The sequence below is a fragment of the Macaca nemestrina genome, chromosome 10 (genome assembly GCF_043159975.1).
Source record: "Macaca nemestrina isolate mMacNem1 chromosome 10, mMacNem.hap1, whole genome shotgun sequence".
NCBI classification, from domain to species: domain Eukaryota; kingdom Metazoa; phylum Chordata; class Mammalia; order Primates; family Cercopithecidae; genus Macaca; species Macaca nemestrina.
The window spans coordinates 29630634-29651827 of record NC_092134.1 but is presented as its reverse complement, the minus strand read 5'-3'; the positions used below and the strand labels follow the sequence as shown (position 1 = coordinate 29651827).

General features: G+C 38.2%; 1 protein-coding gene and 1 non-coding gene across 6 annotated transcripts in view; both read left to right on the top strand.

Annotated features, from left to right (window-relative positions):
- The first annotated feature begins 2911 nt into the window (after positions 1-2911).
- LOC105497739 (stabilin 2) overlaps positions 2912-21194 on the top strand; it is a 168200-nt gene continuing 149917 nt past the window's right edge. For 3 of the 5 annotated variants that reach the window (XR_011608912.1, XR_011608911.1, XR_011608910.1), the window contains exons 1-3: positions 2912-3214; positions 6278-6411; positions 9778-9893. Coding sequence is in view for 2 of the 5 variants with exons in the window: in XM_071071220.1 (XP_070927321.1) it covers positions 3137-3214; positions 6278-6411; positions 9778-9893 (328 nt within the window). In the remaining 3 variants the exon portion in view is untranslated. The remainder of the gene's footprint in view (positions 3215-6277; positions 6412-9777; positions 9894-21194) is intronic. The other 2 variants (XM_071071220.1, XM_071071221.1) reach the window with 1 other exon arrangement.
- On the top strand, positions 7497-7628 carry LOC112429477 (U8 small nucleolar RNA). The gene has a single exon (XR_003021751.1). It is a non-coding gene; the product is annotated as a U8 small nucleolar RNA (small nucleolar RNA).

Below are 21194 nucleotides of genomic sequence, written 5' to 3'. Positions count from 1 at the left end.
TTCTCAAAGCATACATGAACCATGTTATTACCCAAAGTGATCAGGGACGAAAAACTCAGTGACAAGCATGACATAGAGAAAAGAGCAGTGAAACACTAACAAGTAACAGAATCCTACAACCACAGAGGATATTCCACTTTGTTACCCAGGAACTTTCCAACAATTCCCCATTTTTTCCTTTTCCAATACGGGAAAAGTCTCTTCAGATTCCAATCAGAAAATTCCTCCTCTCACCCAAGAGGAAACTATAATCTCTCACATTGTCGCCACTGAGGACAGATCACAGGGGCAAAGGAGGTGAGTGCTGATCAAGGAAGGCGGGAGGAGGAGGCAGTGAGAAAGCAAACAGCAGTCCTGGGGAGAGGACAGCCGCACCCAGTCTTACGTGACTGTCCACAGCACAAGGAGGAAACTGGAGGGATAACACTGCCCATGGAATATTGCTGATTAAAAACCACTTGAAATGAGACAGAAATTACAACAATCTGCAAAAGGAATATAGACCACAATAAAGAAAGTGACATTTCACCCAGCACGGGACATATGGATCAGCAAAGCTGAGACAACTCAGGACAGGGAAAAATCCAGACCTACTTCAGAGCTACAGTGGGCTCAGGATAGAGGTCTGTGTAGCTGCTGTCTGTTACATTTGCATATTTTAACTGTAGAGTAATAGTTAAGGGTGATTGAATACCTACCGTATGCTAGGTACCAGTCTAAGCACTTTACTTGTCAATTGCAGGCACATTTTAGGGAAAGGGGATAGGGGTTTAAAATAACGTAAAGAATTCCTGTTTATAGCAATCAAAAGAGCCTAACAGAAACAAAATGAATTAACACACCTATTCAAACAATTTCTAAAGAATGCCATGTGCATTATAGCCATTTTTTAATGCAACTAATTGATAAACTCTATGCACAGGTCTCTGTGGCCACTGGCAGGCTAACCTCTCCTAGCAATTGAAAAATGAAATAATCTACCAGCTAAAGTCTAACATGATATTTCCCTTAGAGATGCTGATAGAACACAGAATCTGGAGGTTGCCAATATAAATTTGCAAAAACAGAAAGCATCCCTTACTCTCAAAAGCTTGAGAAATGCTTCCTTAAGCAGAGTTGAACTGTTTTTTGTTTCATTTGGTTGCGTTGTTTTAAAGGACTTCTCAGAACTTTCAGTGGGCTAACAAGCATGGCCAGTCCATGAGAAAGGGACATCAGAGACAGGGTTTCCCAAATTATCTGGTAAGAGAATTCTTCCCCACTCCACCTACAGCATTTTCCACAACTAAATTGTGTTTAGTAAAACACTATTTAGGAAATGCTAGTATGGGCTCATTTTATTATTTCACCTAGAATCTAGCCTATTCCAAACCCCAGATTTTTATCTACATCCTTCAGAAAGAAAAGAATCAGAAAGAAGCATCCAACTTATGTCCCTGGTATATTTTTTAAGGTAACACAGCTGCTGTAACAGATAAATATCAACATCTCACTGGCTTCATACAATCACAATCAATTTCTCCTCAAGCAACTGTCCAATGCAAGTGAAATCACCCAGGAAGCTTTGGAAAATTCTCCTGTGCCCCACTCCCAGGCATTCTGATTTGGTTATTCTGGAGTGGAGCTAAGCATTGGGAATTTTTTTAAGCTCCCCACCCAGGTTTCTGGGCTGGCCTCTGAGGGGCCTGTCTATGTTGGAAAAGTTTCCTAGATTATCAGTCATTATAAATGTTGTTTCAAAAGTTGAAAGGAGTAGGGGGGGAGAGAGAGAAACTTTGTAGAGAAGAAAGGATCAGTGAACCAAAATTAGTATCTGTAAGTGCATGAATCTCCCATTTAATTTAGTGTCATGAGACATGCCCTGTTTTGTTGATAAGTCCAGACCTTATCCTTCCTGGTACTGGGTCTGACACTTTTCCATCATGGTTTCCAATAGGACTGGGAACACCATCTAGTATTTATTCATTAAATATTCATTGTTTCAGCAGCAGAGGGCAGTGATTGACAGTACTGGCTCTGGAGTCACATCGTTTGAACACTAGATTTACCACCCATTAGCTGTGTGGCCTTGGATAAATTCCTTTACCTCTCTGCCTCAGTTTCCTCCTCTGTAAAATGGGGAGAATAATCCTGTTCCACCAAGCACTGTGAGAATTAAACAACTAAATCCATGGAGAGGCCTACAATAGTGACTAGCATGCAGTTAGTTTTCAAAAAGTGATGGCTACTATTCTTAACCATTTTCATTATTTTCGAGTGCAGGCTCTCTGCTCTAGGCATCAAGGGGTACAAAGAAGATGAGGCTATATTCTTCTGTCCTCAAGGCATTCACAGCTGGGCATGGGAGACAGACAGACAGATGTGACCTCAGCTTTCATGGCATTATGTGCAAAATTGTGGGAGCATCTTCAGGCTGTGGAGGGGCAGCACAAGAAGGCTTCCTGGAAGGGGTAGCTTTAGATCTGGACCTTAAAGGGTAAGACTGAACCTACAGGCTCAGTCACTTGTTACTGAAGTGGCATGGAAAAGAAGAAAGAATGAGTCAAAAACCCACCTGTCAGCATCTGCAAGGAGACTTTTCTTGCAGTGGAGTTTACCCAGGGTGAAGCCACCACCTCCTGCAAGGTTTCTGCAACATTCATTCCACACCTGGGACTGTGCCCCAACCCTGTTCGACAGCAAGCTTGAACCTTTGTATTGGCACCAAAAGGCCTGCAGTGTTCCATGGTGTGGTTGTGGAAATGCTGGGAGGGCCGCAGGGCAGCAGTAGGCAGGACTAGAGGTGGGGGCAGAGTAGAGAAGAGGAGAGGCAGGACCGTTCTGAGAGTTTCGCAGGCACAAAAATCCCGGGCCAAGCCTCTGCCTCAGCCCCTGCAGGATATCCTGTCATTCAGCCAGGATATATAGACCATTCACAGTGGCCAATTTCACCAAGACTCCTGGATTTGCCATTTTTCCTTTCTGAAGGCAGGTCTCACCTATCTCCTGGTTCGATCTAGGAAAAAGGAAAGGAAGGGATTTAAAAGTAAACACTGAAATGAGAAAGAATTCACTGGGAGTTTATCAAACTAAGTTAAAATAGCTAAGTCAGCCTGACAGGTGCTTGGCACAGAGAAGGAGCAAATATTTCCTCATCATGCTACAACATTTAGTAATCTTTTGTCTTGGATTGGTTGTACAAAATTTCTGCTCCCCAGCTGAAACCACAGGGCAGGTAAGAGGAGACTTTCATATTTTTTTCGTTTGTTAATTGTCATGATGTGTTCAAAAGCTTGTTTTCCTCTATTGTCATGGGTAAAGGGTGAAATCTGGACTTTATAAAATACAGAGAATGTTTGCTGAGACTAAGTCCTAATTGTAACGCACCGTCTTTCTAAAGGTGCGCTAACCCGCTTGCTGCTCTCCTGTGCTAAAGTGCCCCGCTGTTGTTGGGATCTCTAATTTTAGTGCTAACGATCCTCTTTCCAGTGCAGATGTTGGCATCCTGTTTTTCATTTGTTCTGATAGTCTCATTATTGTGAATATCTACCATCCCATCTTCCTGACTGTAGAAAATAACTATGGCTGTGGAGAGATGGTCTGGGGAATTCCAGGGTGGATATCTCACTAAGGAACACAAGTATCAGAAATATTTCCAAAATCATCAGGCCTTCACTCTTTCATCTCTTCTGCCTTCCACTGAGTTGTAGTAAAAGTTCCCAGGGAGGTCTTACCAGTAGCCCCTGTGAAGTACATCAGAAGACGGAACCCTCAAGCAAGCTCACCAAGGTGTCGTCACAGAGTGAGGCCAGCTGTCAGTGAGACAGCATGTGATTTCTGATCCATCAAGAATGAATCTTAACCATGATTCTGCACCTGTGCCTGGCAAATTTTTATCAAAACCAATTTTATTACAGTTGGCTGCATGCTCTGATAATGTTTTCATGAAAATATGGGAAGCTGGCCTAATGGCTTTGAAATTTGGTAGGGTTGAGTTTGAACTGTGGATCTCATTTTTCTGTTGAACAAATAGGTCTGAGGATTAGTCAGATCCTCCACAGCTGTTTGACCCCGAGCAAGATTTTTATTCTCTTCAAGCTTCAGTCTTGCCCCTGACAGTGCTCCACAAATGGCAGTAATTATCATCACCATCATTATCTTCTTAATCACCATCATCATCATCACCAAGTGTTTGCATTCATGCAGAAATCAGACTTTAACTGATTTAAACAAGCTAAGTTTACTTTCCAGAGAGGACAAGTCTGTAAATACTGTATGAGAGAGAGACTGAGCCATTTCATTTGAAAAGGGCAATTTGAAGGTCAAGAGGTTTCTTAAGAAGAGGGTTTTAAATCTAGCCCACAAAGAAAGAAAAGACAAAGTAATGTAACCCCACATACTTATCCAAATATGAAACCCTCATGTAAAGAAAAGCCTGCTTTAAAAAAAAATGTGGAGGTGTCATGACAATTAAAGGAGGTTAATTCAAACTATACCTAAGTGTAGCTTTGATTATTACTCAATAAAGAACCTTCTAGTACTAGTTTGGTTCGTGATGATCACCAAATGAAAGCTCCTGGTAAAAACAGAGATTTCAGTTTTCTATATTCCACTCAGGTGCAGGAAAGAGAAAGGGCTAATCAAGGAATCACAAGACCAGTAACTCACAGGGAGACCTTGGGCAAGTCACTGCAACACCCCTCACCTCAGTTTTCTTCCAGCTAAAATGAGGATGATGATACCTGCCCTACTTATCTTCAGAGTAGTGAAGATCAAATAAGATGATACCTTTGAAAGGATGCATAACCAATAATTGTTCTGAAGATGTAAAGTTTCCTTTTATGCAGACTTTATATATTTCAATGAACTTAGAAGCAGTGGTGACATTTCCACCATGCCTAGCCTATTGCTGGGCCCGTGGATGAGCTGTGGGATAACACAGAAGCATGAGACACGATCCTGCCCAAGAAGGGGGTTTTAATGGAGTACAAAGACCAACAAAATGTGCTCCACTGGGCCAGCCACAGGAAGAGTAGAAGCTGAGAAAAGGAAGAAAAATGAGTGTAGTTTTGTGAAAGAGGTGGTGTGAAACACGGCCTTGAAGGACATGGTTTAGGTAGCCCAGTGAAGGGGAGAGAATATGCCAGTTAGGAGAGGAAACAGGTACAAAGGTAGGTGAAGAGTTACAGGAGCCAGCATTCACCACCTGTGATACTTCAGACATTTTGCCAGGAAATTTGCACCTGCTTAAATGACCTTCATCATTCAAAGGTCTCAATAACCTCACAAGTGGTTATTAATATCTCCTCTTTATAGGTGATGGCAAAGGGTAAGCAATTCATTCGAGATTGTACACTTAGCAAGATATAGAGTTTGACTCCAAATTTAGGTCTTTTAATCCCCAAATTTATTCTCTCTTAGTTGCACAAAGCTGCTCCATCTTAAGCTTGATGGGGAAATGAAGAAAAGTTGAGGAAAGGGAGGCATCTCTTGCAGAGGATCAGCCTCAGCATTATGAGCAACAGGGGATCCTAAAGACAGTGCTAAATTGGGTCTGGATCATTCAATTTAGCAGTTACATCTCCACCACCTTATGCTGCTAAATAACTGTTTCTAGCGCATCTGTCTGATTTCCCCAGTTCATTCATTTAATCAACAAGTATTCACTGAGCACTGCTATGCATCAGATACTATTTTATGGCTTAGGTACAACAGTGAACAAAACAGAGAAAGATCCCTGCTCTCCAGGAGCCTACTTTTCAGTTGGATTGTAATCGAAAGATTGCCAATATCTTTGAAACAGTAACTATCCTCCTCAGCACTGGCACAATGCTGGCTCCACAGCAGACATTCCTGTGGAATCAATAATGAAAGAACATCCTTGAGATCTGCTGATCTATGACCAATTGACCTTGAATAACCTGCTTTAAGAATTTTTCACTTGAGAGTGTATTCTGCAATATATTTCAGGTTCCCCACTTGAATAAATGTGGGTAATAACATTATCTTACCTTGCTCGACTTCAGACTCTAGCTCAGGTATGGCAAATGTATAGTGCAAACAGTGGCTCTTCTTTCACCTACAGCCATGGCAGACATTGCTTATTGATCTCAATACTCTTTGCAGATAAGATTGAAAGGAGTAAACCAGTCATTACCAATCAACCTTATCACCATCCCCGACGTTTCATTTGAGATGATTGGAGACATTCCAGTGAAGAAGACTGGCCATGCTAGATGTTTTGCAAGACTCTGATAACAGGAATCAGGAATTAATGTTCTTTTGTATATTTACACAGGCAAGAAGATGTGATAGGAAGTCTCTTCTTACAATTAGGACCGAGTGCCGGTCCTGCGCTCTCAACCTTGGAGTCAAGTGCCCAGATGGTTACACCAAGATTACCAATGGCTCTGTAGGAGTTCGAGATTGCAGGTACTCATGAGAAAATAAATGTGCTGGAACTGTGAATCCAACTTGAAACTCCCAGTCTCAAAAACTGCAAAGCATTTCTATGACTTTTCTCTTGCTCTAAGACAATAAGCCCAAACTTAGGTAATTCACAATTTATCAACTTGAGTCTAAAATATATATTGTTGACCGGGCATGGTGGCTCATGCCTGTAATCCCCGCACTCTGGGAGGCTGAGGTGGGAGGATGACTTGAGATCAGGAGTTCGAGACCAGCCTGTCCAACATGGTGAAACCCCATCTCTACTAAAAATACAAAAATTAGCCAGGTGTGATGGTGCATGCCTGCAATCCCAGCTAGTCAGGAGCTTGAGGCACGAGAGTCACTTGAACCCAGGAGGAGGAAGTTACAGTGAGCCAAGATCGAGCCACTGTACTCCAGCCTGGGTGACAGAGTGAAACTGTATCTCAAAAAGTAAAACAAATAAAATATATATTGTTATTCATTCATATTTTAATACAAAATTGACTTATCTTGTATTGAAATAAACATAAACATTCTCTTTTCATCTTGCCTGTATTTTGAAAATCTGGGTTTTCTTTAATTTGGAAAGAATTCTAGTCTTGAACGTGTTAAAAGCTTTGAGTCTGGTAGTCATATCGTTAGCTATAGACCTTGATACTAATTAGAACTCGAAGAAGGGGAAAAATGAATTACAGCATGGTTGCATTTTATGTAAACTTTGCATTCTTGAAGACCTCTTGGGATTCAAAACTCTGATAATTCAAGGCTAATTCTGGCAAAGGATGGCAAGTGGTTCTGCTCACTAGCTAATGGGTGCAGCCATGGGGCTCAACTGCAAATGCAATTTGTATTTGCTCAGCCTGTTTATTTAGAAATCAGATAGTAGTCAATGAGTTTGCTTTTAATTCTGGGTTGAAGGGTTTTTTTTTTAATTTTGCACGAAATGAAACCTTAACACTATTATATCACACTATTTTAAATTCACATTTGCTTAATGTGACCACACTGCATTCTAAAATCAAAATCATCATTTTAAATAAAAGTTTCCCAGCATTAACTAACCTAGAATTAGCAAGCAGTGGGTATCATCAGGTGGGATAGTTTTTACCTGTTCCTCCTTTTGGAGGTTAGATTCGAATATAATGATTGAAGTTCATATGGTTCGTGATTAATGTCTCTGCATAATCAGGACTTGCAACACCGTGATTGCCCCTGATTCTTTCTGAAAAAAAAAAAAGAAAAAAATTAATAAGCATATGCAGCAGTTAACCCTCAATTACTAAAACTGAAAACTTTTTTGTACTGGCTACTTTTTTGTTCATAGCCAAGGTGGACACTTGGTTATATCCCAACACACAAACACAGAAACACACACACACATACACACATAGGATAAAATTTTTGCATCCAGAAATGTTTTAGATTTAAAGACTTTGGTCTATCATTAATCTATGCTGGAACAAACTCAAGATTGGTTCTTTTGTTTTATGTTCTTTGGTTCTGTTTAAAAATCACTTTATTGAGATACTACTGACATACAAAAACCTGAACATTCTTGATGTACACAACTTGATGAGTTTGAAGATAAGTACAATCCATGAAACCAACACCACAATCAGTGTCATAAATATATCCATCATCTTCAAAAGTTTTCTCCCGCCTCTTTTTTGTGATAAGAACGCTTAACATAAGATCTCCTCTCTTTGCGATGTTTAAGCATATATTACATTATAGTTTAGGCACTAAATCTCTAGAATGTTTTCATCTTTCGTAACCAAAACTTTGTACCCTTCAAACAATACCTTCCCATTTTCTCATCCTTCCAACCCTTAACAACCACCATTCCACTCTATTTATATTCCTCATTTAAGTGGGATCATATAGTATTTGTTCTTCTGTGTCTAGCTTATTTCACTTAGCATGATATCCTCTAGGTTCATCCATGTTGTCACAAGTTACAAGATTTCCTTCTTGTTAAGGGCTGAGTAATATTTCAGTGTATGTATATACCACATTTTCTTTATCCATTCATCCATTGATGGATGTTTATGTTCCTTCCATGTCTTGGCTATTGTGAATAATGCTGCAGTGAACATGAGAGTGAAGAGATCTCTTTAAGATCATAATTTCAAATTTTTTGGATATATAACAAGAAGTAGAATTAATGGATCATATGGTAGTTTTATTTTTAATTTTTGAAGGACCTCCATACTTTTTTCTATAGCAGATATACCAATTTACATTTTCGCCGACAGTGTACAGGTAGGTGTTCCCTTTTCTCCACATCCTTGCCAACACTTGTTGCCTTTTGTTTGTGTGCTTTTTATAATAACCATCCTCATAGCTATGTGGATGTATCTCATTGTGGTTTTGATTTGCCTTTCTTTGGTGTTTAGTGATGTTGATCACTTTTTTATATATCTATTGGCCACTTGTATTCTTTCAAAATTAGTTCCTGAAGGGATATGTGGTTCTGCCCTTGGACTCTCTTTCTGCCCATGTTCGTGAAGAGGTGTCCCTGCCACTATTCTCAACCATTCAAGAAAAGTCAACTCTATCCCCAACTTGACTGTTCATAAAGTATGCGACTGTGCTGTTAATCAGTTATATTTCAACGACGGGTTGGGGAGGACAACCTTGAATTTATCATCACGTTATTCTTAACAGCAGCCCAGTTGAAAGAAATGGAAAGAAACAACATTTATGAAGGATTGTCTCTAGATACACTAAGTCTAATCCTAGAATAAGCCATGCCCACAGAGATCTCTTTAAATAGACAATGGTGTTTAACCTCCATAGAATTGTTATTCCAGAACTGTATCTCAGCCAGCACTAGAAACTCTTCTAAGGAACTCATCATTTTATTTCCTACTAGGATATTGTGTGAAATGTTCCTTGCTGCATTATACTGCCTCTGCCACAGGCATTTCTTCATCTGCAGTGTCTCCAATAAGTATGCTAAGCCTGAGCAATGCGTTTGCTTTAAATCCACACATGCTGTGCATTTTGTAACTCATGATCTCTCCCTTCCTGCATTGACTGCTAGGACACTCAGTGATAAGTTTTAAGCACACCTCTAGCATATGCCTAGGCCTTAATATTTATTTCATCTACTAACTTCACTTCTGATAGCACTTTAGATATTTCCCCTGTATGTTCATTGTTCTCTGATTTTTTCATCCATTTCTCACAATTAAGAATAATCATAATTAAATTTTTTGCTACCTAGAAAGCCAAATGTGTTCCATCTGGATATTTTTAACGGTAGGTAAGTATTAAGACCTAAATTGAAAGCTAAGGCAGTTCTACCACCTGAGTAACTGCATTGCTCTTATCGTGGTCTAATGTCCTCTGTTTACCTCCAAGGTACACCTTTGAGGTCAGAACCTACTCTCTGTCTCTCCCCGGATGCCGCCATATTTGTAGGAAGGACTATCTCCAACCTCGGTGTTGTCCTGGCCACTGGGGCCCAGACTGTATAGGTAAGTGGCACAACGGTTGGACTTTGAGACTTGCTTCTTTGTGTCTCATTTCATAGAAAATTGAGATGAAGGAAGCCCAATAAAAAGAAGAATACTAACATCCATTTGTAGAAATTTCTGTTAGTCTACATGTAGAAAATCTTTCTTGCCCTGTTAGCTTTCACAAAGCAATCTACTTTACTGCTGATAGAGATCTCTCTTTAAGAGAATTCCTCTGTAAGCCAGAAAAAGGGACAATTGAAAGGATATCCATTTTTATTTTAAAAGATACTTGCAAAAGAAAGGAAGTTAAAACCTGGGCTATTATGACCCCCAAATACAATTTTCTTTAAGAAGAAGTTTTGTTGCAATGTCTTGAAGACTGTAGTTATTGTTTGGCAACCAAAATAATTATTAAATATTCTAAAAATTTGTCTTAGGATGGAATATCAAACTTTAAAATGGTAAACTTAAGACACATCAGGGTAAAGAAACAGTGTAAAGTTAATTGTGTAGATATGCAGATACACATATACATAAAAATTAATTCTGACCAGGTTTTACTGTAGGAAAAACTACTAGCAAAGTCTGAATCAATGGTATAGTTAGACTTCCGCGATCAAGCATAGCATTTGATAGCTGAAATTGAACTTTTATCCTTAGTATACATACTAACACTCAAATAGTGACTGAGTCCTTGCTACCTGTGGAAATTATGTCAAGTCTTCTTTTTTTGGGTAGGAAAAAATCAGATATTTTCATTTATGAATTTGCAGTTCATTCCCCATCTTTTTAGATAATGAAAACATCTCCTTAGGATCCACATAAAAGGAGAGATTAGTTCTCTTTTGCTTTGTTTTTGTTCTGATTAAAGTAATACAAGAAAATTATATACAGCTTGTAAAGTTTAGAAAGGTATAAAGAAACAAAAAACATCAGTTTATATTCTGTTGCATATAGGAAACCTTAAATATTTTGGCATGTTTCAGTCTTGGCTTTTTTTTCCATATAACTTGTAAATAGTTGAATCCATACTGTATGCATAATGTCTTTTGGGTTTTTTGTTTGTTTGTGTTTTTAACTAACAATTAAATGAATAAACGCTTCTATTTACTCAATATTGCTGACATTAGGTACCACAGAGGTACTCAGCCTATATTACCTGATGTAATTTTTAAAACAAATCTTTGAAGTTAGACATTTTTATCCCCATTTTGCCTGTGAGAAATCAGATTTTAAAATTATCTTTTGCCAGTTTCCTTTGGACTGGTAAGTGATAAAGCAAGTTCAAGTTCAAAGCTGCCTGGCACCTTTCTGCTCTGTCCTACTGCCTAGAGCAAACCTGTTCAAAAAGGAGAGCCTCAAAATGTGTTGGTAATGTATTTTTTGATTGGCAGGTCCTTTCTGCCTTCCCAGGAAATGCCTGGATTAGACTTCTTGCCCTAGAAAGGTCAAGGTTTGGGGTTCAAGAGATCCTGCCAATGGCCGGGCGTGGAGGCTCACGCCTGTAATCCCGGCACTTTGGGAGGCCGAGGCGGGCAGATCACGAGGTCAGGAGATCAAGACCATCCTGGCTAACACAGTGAAACCCCATCTCTACTAAAAATACAAAAAATTAGCCGGGCATGTTGGCAGGCGCCGGTAGTCCCAGCTACTCAGGAGGCTGAGGCAGGAGAATGGCGTGAACCTGGGAGGCGGAGCTTGCAGTGAGCGGAGATTGTGCCACTGCACTCCAGCCTGGGCGACAGAGCGAGACTCCATCTCAAAAAAAAAAAAAAAGAGAGAGATCCTGCCGCTTCTCTCTGTTAACTCGTCTATACTCAGTTTTACCTCAACATGTTGGCACAGCATATTTCTAAGAGTTTAGCAAATAAGAATCAGGTGTCTTTTAAAGCAATTAACTCAGACTTCCAGATTTTAAGAACTTTTTTTGTGCCAAATGTGGTCATGATCATGTCTAGGTCTTATAGACATTTTGATACAATAGAAAGAATGTTTAGATTTGCTTTTCTCTTTCTAACCCATAAAAACAAATCTGATGCTAAGTTATTAATCAGTCACATTGAAAACAAGGAATGGCCTTGTCCAAGATGCAGAACAAAAGTCAGCATGTCCAACATAATGAATGACAGAAAACAGCCAGGAGGGCAAAAGAACACTGGGCCAGCAGCTAGAACTTCGTTCCACCACTTACTGGTTGGGGCAAGTGACTTTCTGCCTACTCCTCATTCTCCTCATCTGTCAAATGGGAGCTAAAAGTCCTACTTTACAAAACTGTAGTTGAGATTTTAAAACATTAACCTAGGCGATAAGACTTGGCAAAGTCTATGACAAAAAGAAGGACCTTTATAAATGTTTAATGAATAAATGAATCAGTGACTCACAGTCAAAATTGACCTCTGATAATGAAAGATGAATAAAATGACACTCCTTCTCTAAATCCTTTTTTAACAGAGGGTAACTCTTAGAGCATGAGTAGGCAAAGAGGATTCAAGATCTTTTAGCAGGTTTATGCCATCATACTGTACTATGTGCAGGCAAATGTGGGAAGGTTCACATCGACAATCAAAAGAATCTAAAAGGGTACCTGGGCATGGTGGCATACGCCTGTAATCCTAGCTACTCGGGAGGCTGAGGCTAGAGAATTGCTCGGGAGGCAGAGGTTGCAGCGAGCCAAGATCATGCCACTGTACTCCAGCCTGGGTGACAGAGTGAGACCCTATCTCAAAAAAAAAAAAAGAGTCCAAAAGCATTCTTTGAATGCTCAAACATTCCCTTCAGACAGGTCTTAAAGCCAGAGCAGCAAAACATGAAAACTGGGGCCTGGACATTATTTCTACTGTCCTTTCACTGGGGCAAAACGGTACTCCCCGTTATCTTCATCTTCCAAACACACTAGATGTCTCGAAAGGCTTCCTTCCTTTGGCTAGGGAAAAAGATAAATCCTCTACTCGGCAGTATATTTTACCTCTCACATTTTGTGGTGATGACAAGCAAGACCTTGACTATCACTTTACATTTCCGTAAGGATAAGGCCATTTCAGAGCTGCTGACATGGGTCTATCCTTCTTTCTGAGGAAGCACATTCCCAAGCTCCAGAATGGCCTTGTTTCCAAAGCAAATGGAACATCCACTTCCTTTTTAATGCACTGACAAATACATTCATATGCAACACTTCTGGGTTATTTCAAAACTATATCTTACTCAAATTGGGAAATCACCCTATGGTCAATGCTGAGAACTTGGAGAATGTAAAGAAACACAATGAAAAACATTGTGTCCATCATCTTCTAAAATTAAGAACAAAGCATGAATTCTCACTTGGGGAAAAAAAATAAGGAAGGTGTTTCTACCTGGATGTAACCTGCTTCTCCCTAATTAAAAATTACACTACTTTACCAAATGTGCACATGGAGATCTTTCCTCACAAAAATACGTTTCTACTTTGGAACTTAATCATGTCTGAACAGCCGATATTCTATTTGGGATGAAATCGATTTTTTAATTTGAACATCCTACTTTTTTTTTATTCTGCCATGAATGGTAATGGATTTGTGTAACAACTCAAAGTAATGGAAAACGAGCATGTGCAAAGGAGTTACACCCAAACTCAATTGTGGACAAAACAATCTGATTATTTCAAAAAGAAATAGTCTTGATTTTTCTTTTTTAAGTCAATGTCATCGAATTTTCTAAATTTATTTTTTATATCATGTTATTTGCATTTCGAGGCCTCTTTTTCTTTCTCACTGCATATTTCTTGCCATTCACTATCCAGGTTACAAATAATAGACCACAGGGATTTGAAACCATCCTTTTAGGCATTTCCTTTTTTGCTTTGAGTGACAAATAATGCTGAGTTCAGTTAAAGAACATATTTCACTTCAGTTTCCCAGGAAGACAAATCCAACAAGAGCTTTAAATGGAAGACTGGGATGGATTTTCTGCCTAGCACTGTGCACCAAGCTTTTAAACAAAGGTGGTGACGTGGAATAGGCACCTCTAGAGTTTCTTAGGAGATAAAGCTACAGAGAAGTCCCTGGTCTCTTGTGGGGCAGGAAGTGTATTATCTTCCTTTAAAGAAACAGACCAGCTGTTGATTTGCTGACGGCTTATAATGGTAAAGCCTCCTGCATTAGGAAAGTCAGGATGCAAGAAACCACCAGAGTTATGGTGACCCGAGGAAATGTGATAATGACCTAGAATAGTCTTATCAGCTTCTTGAGCCTCACAATGCATCGGAAACGTGCCCTTGTAGCAAATTCTATAATAGCTCTTTCAAGCATCATTGCTAGGAATGTCAATTTTACCATAGCTTTTTCTAACGGGGGCCTGAGATGATAGAAAATGATTTGAAAAGCAGGAAATAAATTATACTGTTTCCTTAAAATTTTTATTTCATAACCAAATGAACTGTTTTCATAAATTGTTAAAACAGTCTATCTAGGCCATAAAATGAGGATTCTTCATACCCCCACATTCCTGCTACCTTTTCTTCCAAGTTCCTTCCAGCATTGGCCAGCTCATAAAAATCAAGCATTTATTAAGCACCTACTATATGCTGCACACAATCAGATATATAATAGGCCCGACCCCTAATCACATGTATAATAGGTCCCTATCCCCAAGGAGCTCACAGACTAATGAGGAAAATTGACATGGGAGCAGAGGAGGAAAAACAATTGTACCTGTGAGCCCAGGTGAGGACACTGGGACTTTGAGGAGTTTTGCAGCCTGCCCAAAGAGAACCAGCTAATAAGTGTGGAGCCACACCAGCAAACAGGGACTGTCTCACTGCAGACCCCAGTTCTAACTCATTACTCTCTCCTGCTTTCCAAAATACCTGGTTGTGTTGCAGGCTCAACTTCTAGGAAAGTAGCCTTCCTCTAACTAGCCCAACCCTGGAATTCTTGCTTCCACCATTAGCTGGGTGCCTGCTCTGCCTGGGGTTGGTTCCATGACACCTGAGCTCCCTTCTGAGAAACAGCATGGTTTTACAGTAAGATCGCAGACTCCAGAGTCAGATTTCCTGGCTTCCATTCCCAACTTTATTCTATTTCAGTTCTGAGACTTACTCCCTCTGCAGCATTGCCAGATTTAGCAAATAATAATACAGGGCACCCAGTTCTATTTGAATTTCAGATAAACAATGAATCTGCAAACAATATTTGGAATGTACTTATGCTAAAACAATATTCATTGCCTATCTGAAATTTAAATCTAACTTGGTATCCTATGTTTCACCTGGTAACCCTATTCTTTGGTACTGTCTTCCTCATCTATAAAATAGAAATGATGATGCTAACATACCTACCTTCCAAAGATTGCACTGAGGATTAGGTGAGCTAGTATGTGGAAAGTACTTAGGATGTGCCTGGTAGATGGTCAGCCTCCAGAGCATATTGGCTACCTTTTCTGTCTTTTGTGTTTCTCCAATCATCAGTGGCCCTCTTTATTTCAGGGAGTGTTTATTGACTTGATTTTATATTCTAAAGTGCTGGCCTGTTATACTCTGCCTTCAGGCTTAAGGACTCAAATTCTTCAGGTAGGCCTGATTGCAATGCCACTTCCAACTCTTAATGACCATGTAATCTTGGGCAAATTACCTCACTTCAGTATTCTTACCTAAAATCTGAGTGATGAAGATGATGATGATACCTTCCTCATTTAGTTGTGAGAATGAGAACATACATGAAAAGGGGTTGGCAATAGTACATGCTCAATAAATTCTCTCATTGAGCTGATAACTAATTCCCTACATAGTTTCAGCACTTCTGTAAGGACATTTCTGTACATCTCATTTCTTTGTGTAGCTTATGGTCCCATATGTGTATTTTTTTATTCTCATGATTGTCTGCCTTTCTATGGATGGACCCAGTGGATCACACTGATGTCTCAGGCCACAGCAAAGGCCTGTCTTTGAGGAGTGTAAGGAAGGTGGTCTCTTACTCAGCTACAGTTTGCTACAACAAAATACTATAGACTGAGTGGCTGAAACAACAGATGTTTGTTGAGTGAGAGAAAGAGAGGGAGAGGGCGCTCTAGTGCTCCAGTTTTCCTTCTTTTTACAAGGATACGGATCCCATCACAGAGACTCCACCCTGATGGTTTCATCTGAACCTAAATACCTCCCAAAGGCCCCACCTGCAAATACTATCTCATTGGAGGTTACGGGCTTCAACATATGAATTTAGGGAGACACAAACTTTCAGGCCATATCAATAAGTATTCACCTTGGCCTTTCATCCATGGGGTCACAAGCTGCAAGGCAAGAAGGCTGGGCCAGGGTGAAGCACCTCCTATAGAGAAAACCTCACATCCGTTGCAGAATATTTGATGTTGTGGCTCAAGAAAGTCCCCAGGAGATAGCAATTTCCAGCCAGCATATGCCTTCACCCTTTGCACAGCTAGAGGCAGACACCTGAAGAACTGTGGATGGATAGCAGAGCACTTGTTTCAAAGAGGAGGATGTGTTGGGGCACTTCTTCAGAAATAAGCACTAAAGTCGGCCCCACCAGCCTCTTTCTCACCACAGCAAGAGACAGGCATACTCCTTCCTGTCCTGGCTAAATTTTATTTCACTTTCTTGTGAAAACACAAAGAGAAATTATTGCCAGTTTTGAAGATCATAGTAAGCATTCAACAAATGTTGAATGAGTCAATTAAATGAATGTAAAAGCTATGCAAAATACTATAAGTAGTCCATACAGAGAAGCAAAATTACAAGCCAGAGCTGAATGGGAATCATTATCTCTGATCCTAGTGGCTGTGACCTTGTTACCAAACCTTGCTAGGCTTCAGTTTCCTCTTAGATAAAAAGGTGATAACAACAGCTTCATAAGGCTATTGTGAGGATTAAATACTGAGATAGTACATGTAATGTGGTTGGCATGCTACCCAGGGTCTAGATTGCTAAAATAACAGCAACAACAATAAAGCAAGGGCAGCACAAAAAGGAAAAAAAAAAAAAAAGGAGTCAAGAAACCTTTAAAGGGGCCAGGCGAGGTGGCTTGAGCCAATAATCCCAGCACTTTGGGAGGCCAAGGAGAGCAGATCTCTTGAGGTCAGGAGTTTGAGATCAGCCTGGCCAACATGGTGAAATTTCAGATCTACAAAAAATACAAAAATTAGCAGGGCAAGGTCGTGGGTGGTCGGTGTCTGTAATCCAAGCTACTCAGGAGGCTGAGGCACCAGAATTGCTGAAACCCGGGAGGCGGAAGTTGCAGTGAGCCAAGATCACGTCACTGCACTCCAGCCTGAGTGACAGAGCAAGACTCCGTCTCAAAAAGAAAAGAAAAAGAAACCCTTGTAGACCAAGATCTGGCTTCTGGAAGGTGATCAGCAATGCTTTGCTAGATGGCTATTTGAACCTGAAGAACTGCCTCCCGAACATTTATTTTCTTGCAACTATATTAAAACATTCAAATAAAAGATTTCTCGATTGAAAGCAGGAAATTATATAACTTACCATGTGTTTAAAAATAGACAATTATGAATCTAGTATCTGAATCTGTTTTCCTTTCCAGTAAGAACAAACTATAGAAAAGGATGTTTGTAAGGTCTAAATAGAAGTGGAATTTAATCAATCATTTTTTGGACATTAATCGCCTTTTCCACACCGGTCTTTGAGACACATGATCAGTGCTAATGGATTTTTTTAAATTTATTATCATAATTTACATATAGTAAAACTCAACCTTTTAAGTATACAGCTATTCAAGCTTTGACAAACCTGAAGAGTTGTGTGGCAACCACCATAATTAAGATAGGGAACAGTTGCATATCCCCCCAAATTCTGTGTTGTCGAGCCCTCCCTCAACTCGCAATCCCTGGAAAATACTAACCTGTTTTCTGTGCCTATAATTTTACCTTTCCGTCATATAATTGGAATCATTCAGTATGTACCCAGTATGTACCTTTTTGAGTCTCGTTTATTTCACTTGGCACAATGAATATCAGATTCATCCATGTCATTACCTGCATCAAGTTTCATTCCTTTATAATCCTTTACCGTACTCCATTCTGTGGCTAGACCCAGTTTGTTAAGCTATTCACTAACTGAAAGACATCTGGGTTTGTTTCCAGTTTGGGGCAATTAAAAATAAAGCCACTATGGACATTCACACACAGGTTTTGAGGTGAATGTAAGTTTTCATTTCATTTTGGTAAATACCTGGGAGTGGTTGTCCTGGATTGTAGAGTAAAAATATGTTCAACTGTATTAGAAACTGCCAAACTGTCTTCCAAAGTATCTACATTATTTTTCATTTCTATCAGCAATGTATGAGGATTCCAGGTGTTTGGCATCCTTGCTAGCAATTGCTATAATCAGATTTTTTTAGCCATTCTAATGGATGTATAGTGGACTTGCATTGTAACCCATTTTAATTTGCATTTTTCACGTGCTTATTTGCTATTCATATATTTTTCGGGTTGTTTGTTTTCTTATTATTGAGTTTTGAGAGTTCTTTAAGTATTTAAGATATTAGATGTGTGCTTTGTAAATACTTCTTCCCAGTCTGTGTCTTGTCTTTCAAGTCTCGTAACATTGCCTTTTGAAGAGAAAACATTCTTAATTTTGATGAGGTTTAAATGTATCATGCTTTTATAGATACTGCTTCTTGTATCATATCTAGAAATCTTTGACCAACCTTATATCACAAAGATTTTTTTCTATATTTTCCTCTCAAAACTTTGTAGTTTTAAGCTTTACATTTAGGTCTATCATCTATTCCAAGTTAGTTCTTGTATATTGTTCAAAGTATGGATCAAGATTCATTTCTTTGCATATAGATAATTTGAAAAACTCCAGCAACATTTCTTGAAAAGATGATCCTCTCCTCATCAAATTGCCTTTGGACCGTTGTAGAAAATTAATTGATTGTCTATGTACAGGTCTATTTCTGGACTCTCTATTCTGTTCCACTGATCTACATGTCTATCCTTCCACGAATACCACACTGTCTTGATTACTATAGTGTTACCGTAAGCCTTAAAATGAAGTAGTGTAAGTCCAACTTGACCTTTTTCAAAATTATTTTGCTTATTCTAGTACCTTTGCTTTTCCATTCAAGTTTAGGATCAATTTGTCAATTTCTAACAACAAAAAAAGTCTTCCTAAGATTTTAATTGGAATTTCATTAAATCTATAGATGCATTTAGGGAGAACTGACATCTAAAAATATTGATTCTCTTATTCATAATGACAGTGTGTAGCTCTCCATTTACTTAGGGCTTCTTTTATTTTGTTTATCACTGTTCTATAAATTTCAGCTTACAAATTTTGCAGAATTCTTATCAGATTTGCACCTAAGTTCTTCATGACTTTTGGTACTACTTCTAATAGTTTTTTGAAATTTCAATCCCTAATTGTTAATTGCTAGTTTGTGGAAATAGAGTTGATTTTGTATATTGACCTCATATACTGAGAAATTACTAAATTGATGTGTTAGTTCTAATAACTTTCTGGAGATACTTTGGAATTTTCTCCATAGACAATAATGTTGCCTGTGAATAAAGACAATTTTATTTATTTATTTCTAATCTGCATTCATTTTATATCATTTTTTAACCTTACTGCACTGACTATGATGTATTTATCAGTTTTGTGTATTGCTAGGGTCAGGTGGCTATCATGTTGCTTAAAAATTTTGTGTCTGTACTCATTGGGGATGTTGGTATATAGTCTTCTTGTTATGTATTTGGTTTTGGAATCAGGATAATAATGTTCCCTATATTGAGTGAACTGAGATATATTCCCTCTTCTTCAATTACCTAGAAGAGTTTTTGTAAGACTGATATAATTTCTTCCTTACATGTGAGATAGTATTCACAAACAAAGCCATTTGGCATGGAATTTTCTTTGTGTAAAGGATTTTAATTTTAAATTCAACTTCTTGGATATAAGAACATTGAGGTTATCTATTTCCTTTGAGTGAGCTTTCCTAGTTTTTTACTTTCAATAAATTTGTCCATTTTTATCTACATTCTCAAATTTATTGGCATAAACTTGTTCATAATATTCATTTATTATCCCTTTAATGTCTACAAGATTTGTAATGATGTCCCCTCTCTCATTTCTGTGATTGGTAATTTTCATCTTTCTTTTTTTCTGATTAGTCTGGCTGTAAATTCATCCATTTCATTCACCAGCTTTTGGTTTCATTTATTTACTCTATTGCTTTTCTAATTTTTATTTCATTGGCCACTGCACTTTATACCTCCTATCTTGTGCTTGCTTGGGTTTCATTTGCTATTATTTTTCTAACTTCTTTACCTTAAGTTGTAAGTGGGTCATTATTTTAAAACTTTCTTCTTTTCTCATATGGTACTTATTTAGTGCAATAAATTTCCTTCTAAGCATTGCCTTAAGTGCGTATCATAAATGTTGATACATTGTGTTTCAATTTTATTCAGTTCAAAATAATTTTTAATTTCCATCTTGATTTTTTCTTTGAAATCAGTTACTTTTAAATATAATATTTTACTTCCAAATAGAATAATTTTTCAGATACATTCCTGCTATTGTTTCCAAATATGTTTCTTTTATTCAGTGAATGCAAATTAAGATATCAAATTTGTGAGATTAAGCTAATACCATGCTTAGAAGGAAATTTATCATTTAATTATATTGTGGTCAGAGCACATATATTATTTGAATCCATTTAAATTTATTAAGACTTGTTTTATGACCTACAATAGCTCCTGTCTTTGCAACTGTTTCATGTGCTCTTGAAAAATAGGTGTATTCTGCCACTGCTAGATGGAGTATTCTGCAAATGTCAATTAGGTCAAATTGATTAATAAAGCTGTTCAAGTCTTTTCTATACTTAATTATTCATTTTTATTTTTATGGGAAATATGATTCAATATCCTTAATAATTTTAAGACTACTTGTTCTATTGGTTATTGAGAGAGGTACTGAAATCTCTACTGTAACTGTATATTTACCTATTTCTCCTTGCAGTTCAATGAGTTTTTGTTTCATGTACTTTGAAAATCTCTTATTAGGTCAATACATATTTATGGTTTATGTTCTATTGATGAATTGATTCCATTCACATTATGAAATGAACTTCTTTATCCCTGGTAAAAATATGTTAACTTGAAATCTACTTCATCTAATATTAATATGAGCTACTTCAGCTTTCTTTTGACTAATGTTAGTGTGCTTTTTTTCTCCCTTTACCTTTAACATAATTGTATATTTAAAATATACAACTTTGTAGGCAGCATATAGTTAGGGTCTCTTGTAGGCAACATATAATTAGTTATTGCCCTTTCAACTAATATGACAGCCCATGTCTTTTAATTAAGGTTGTT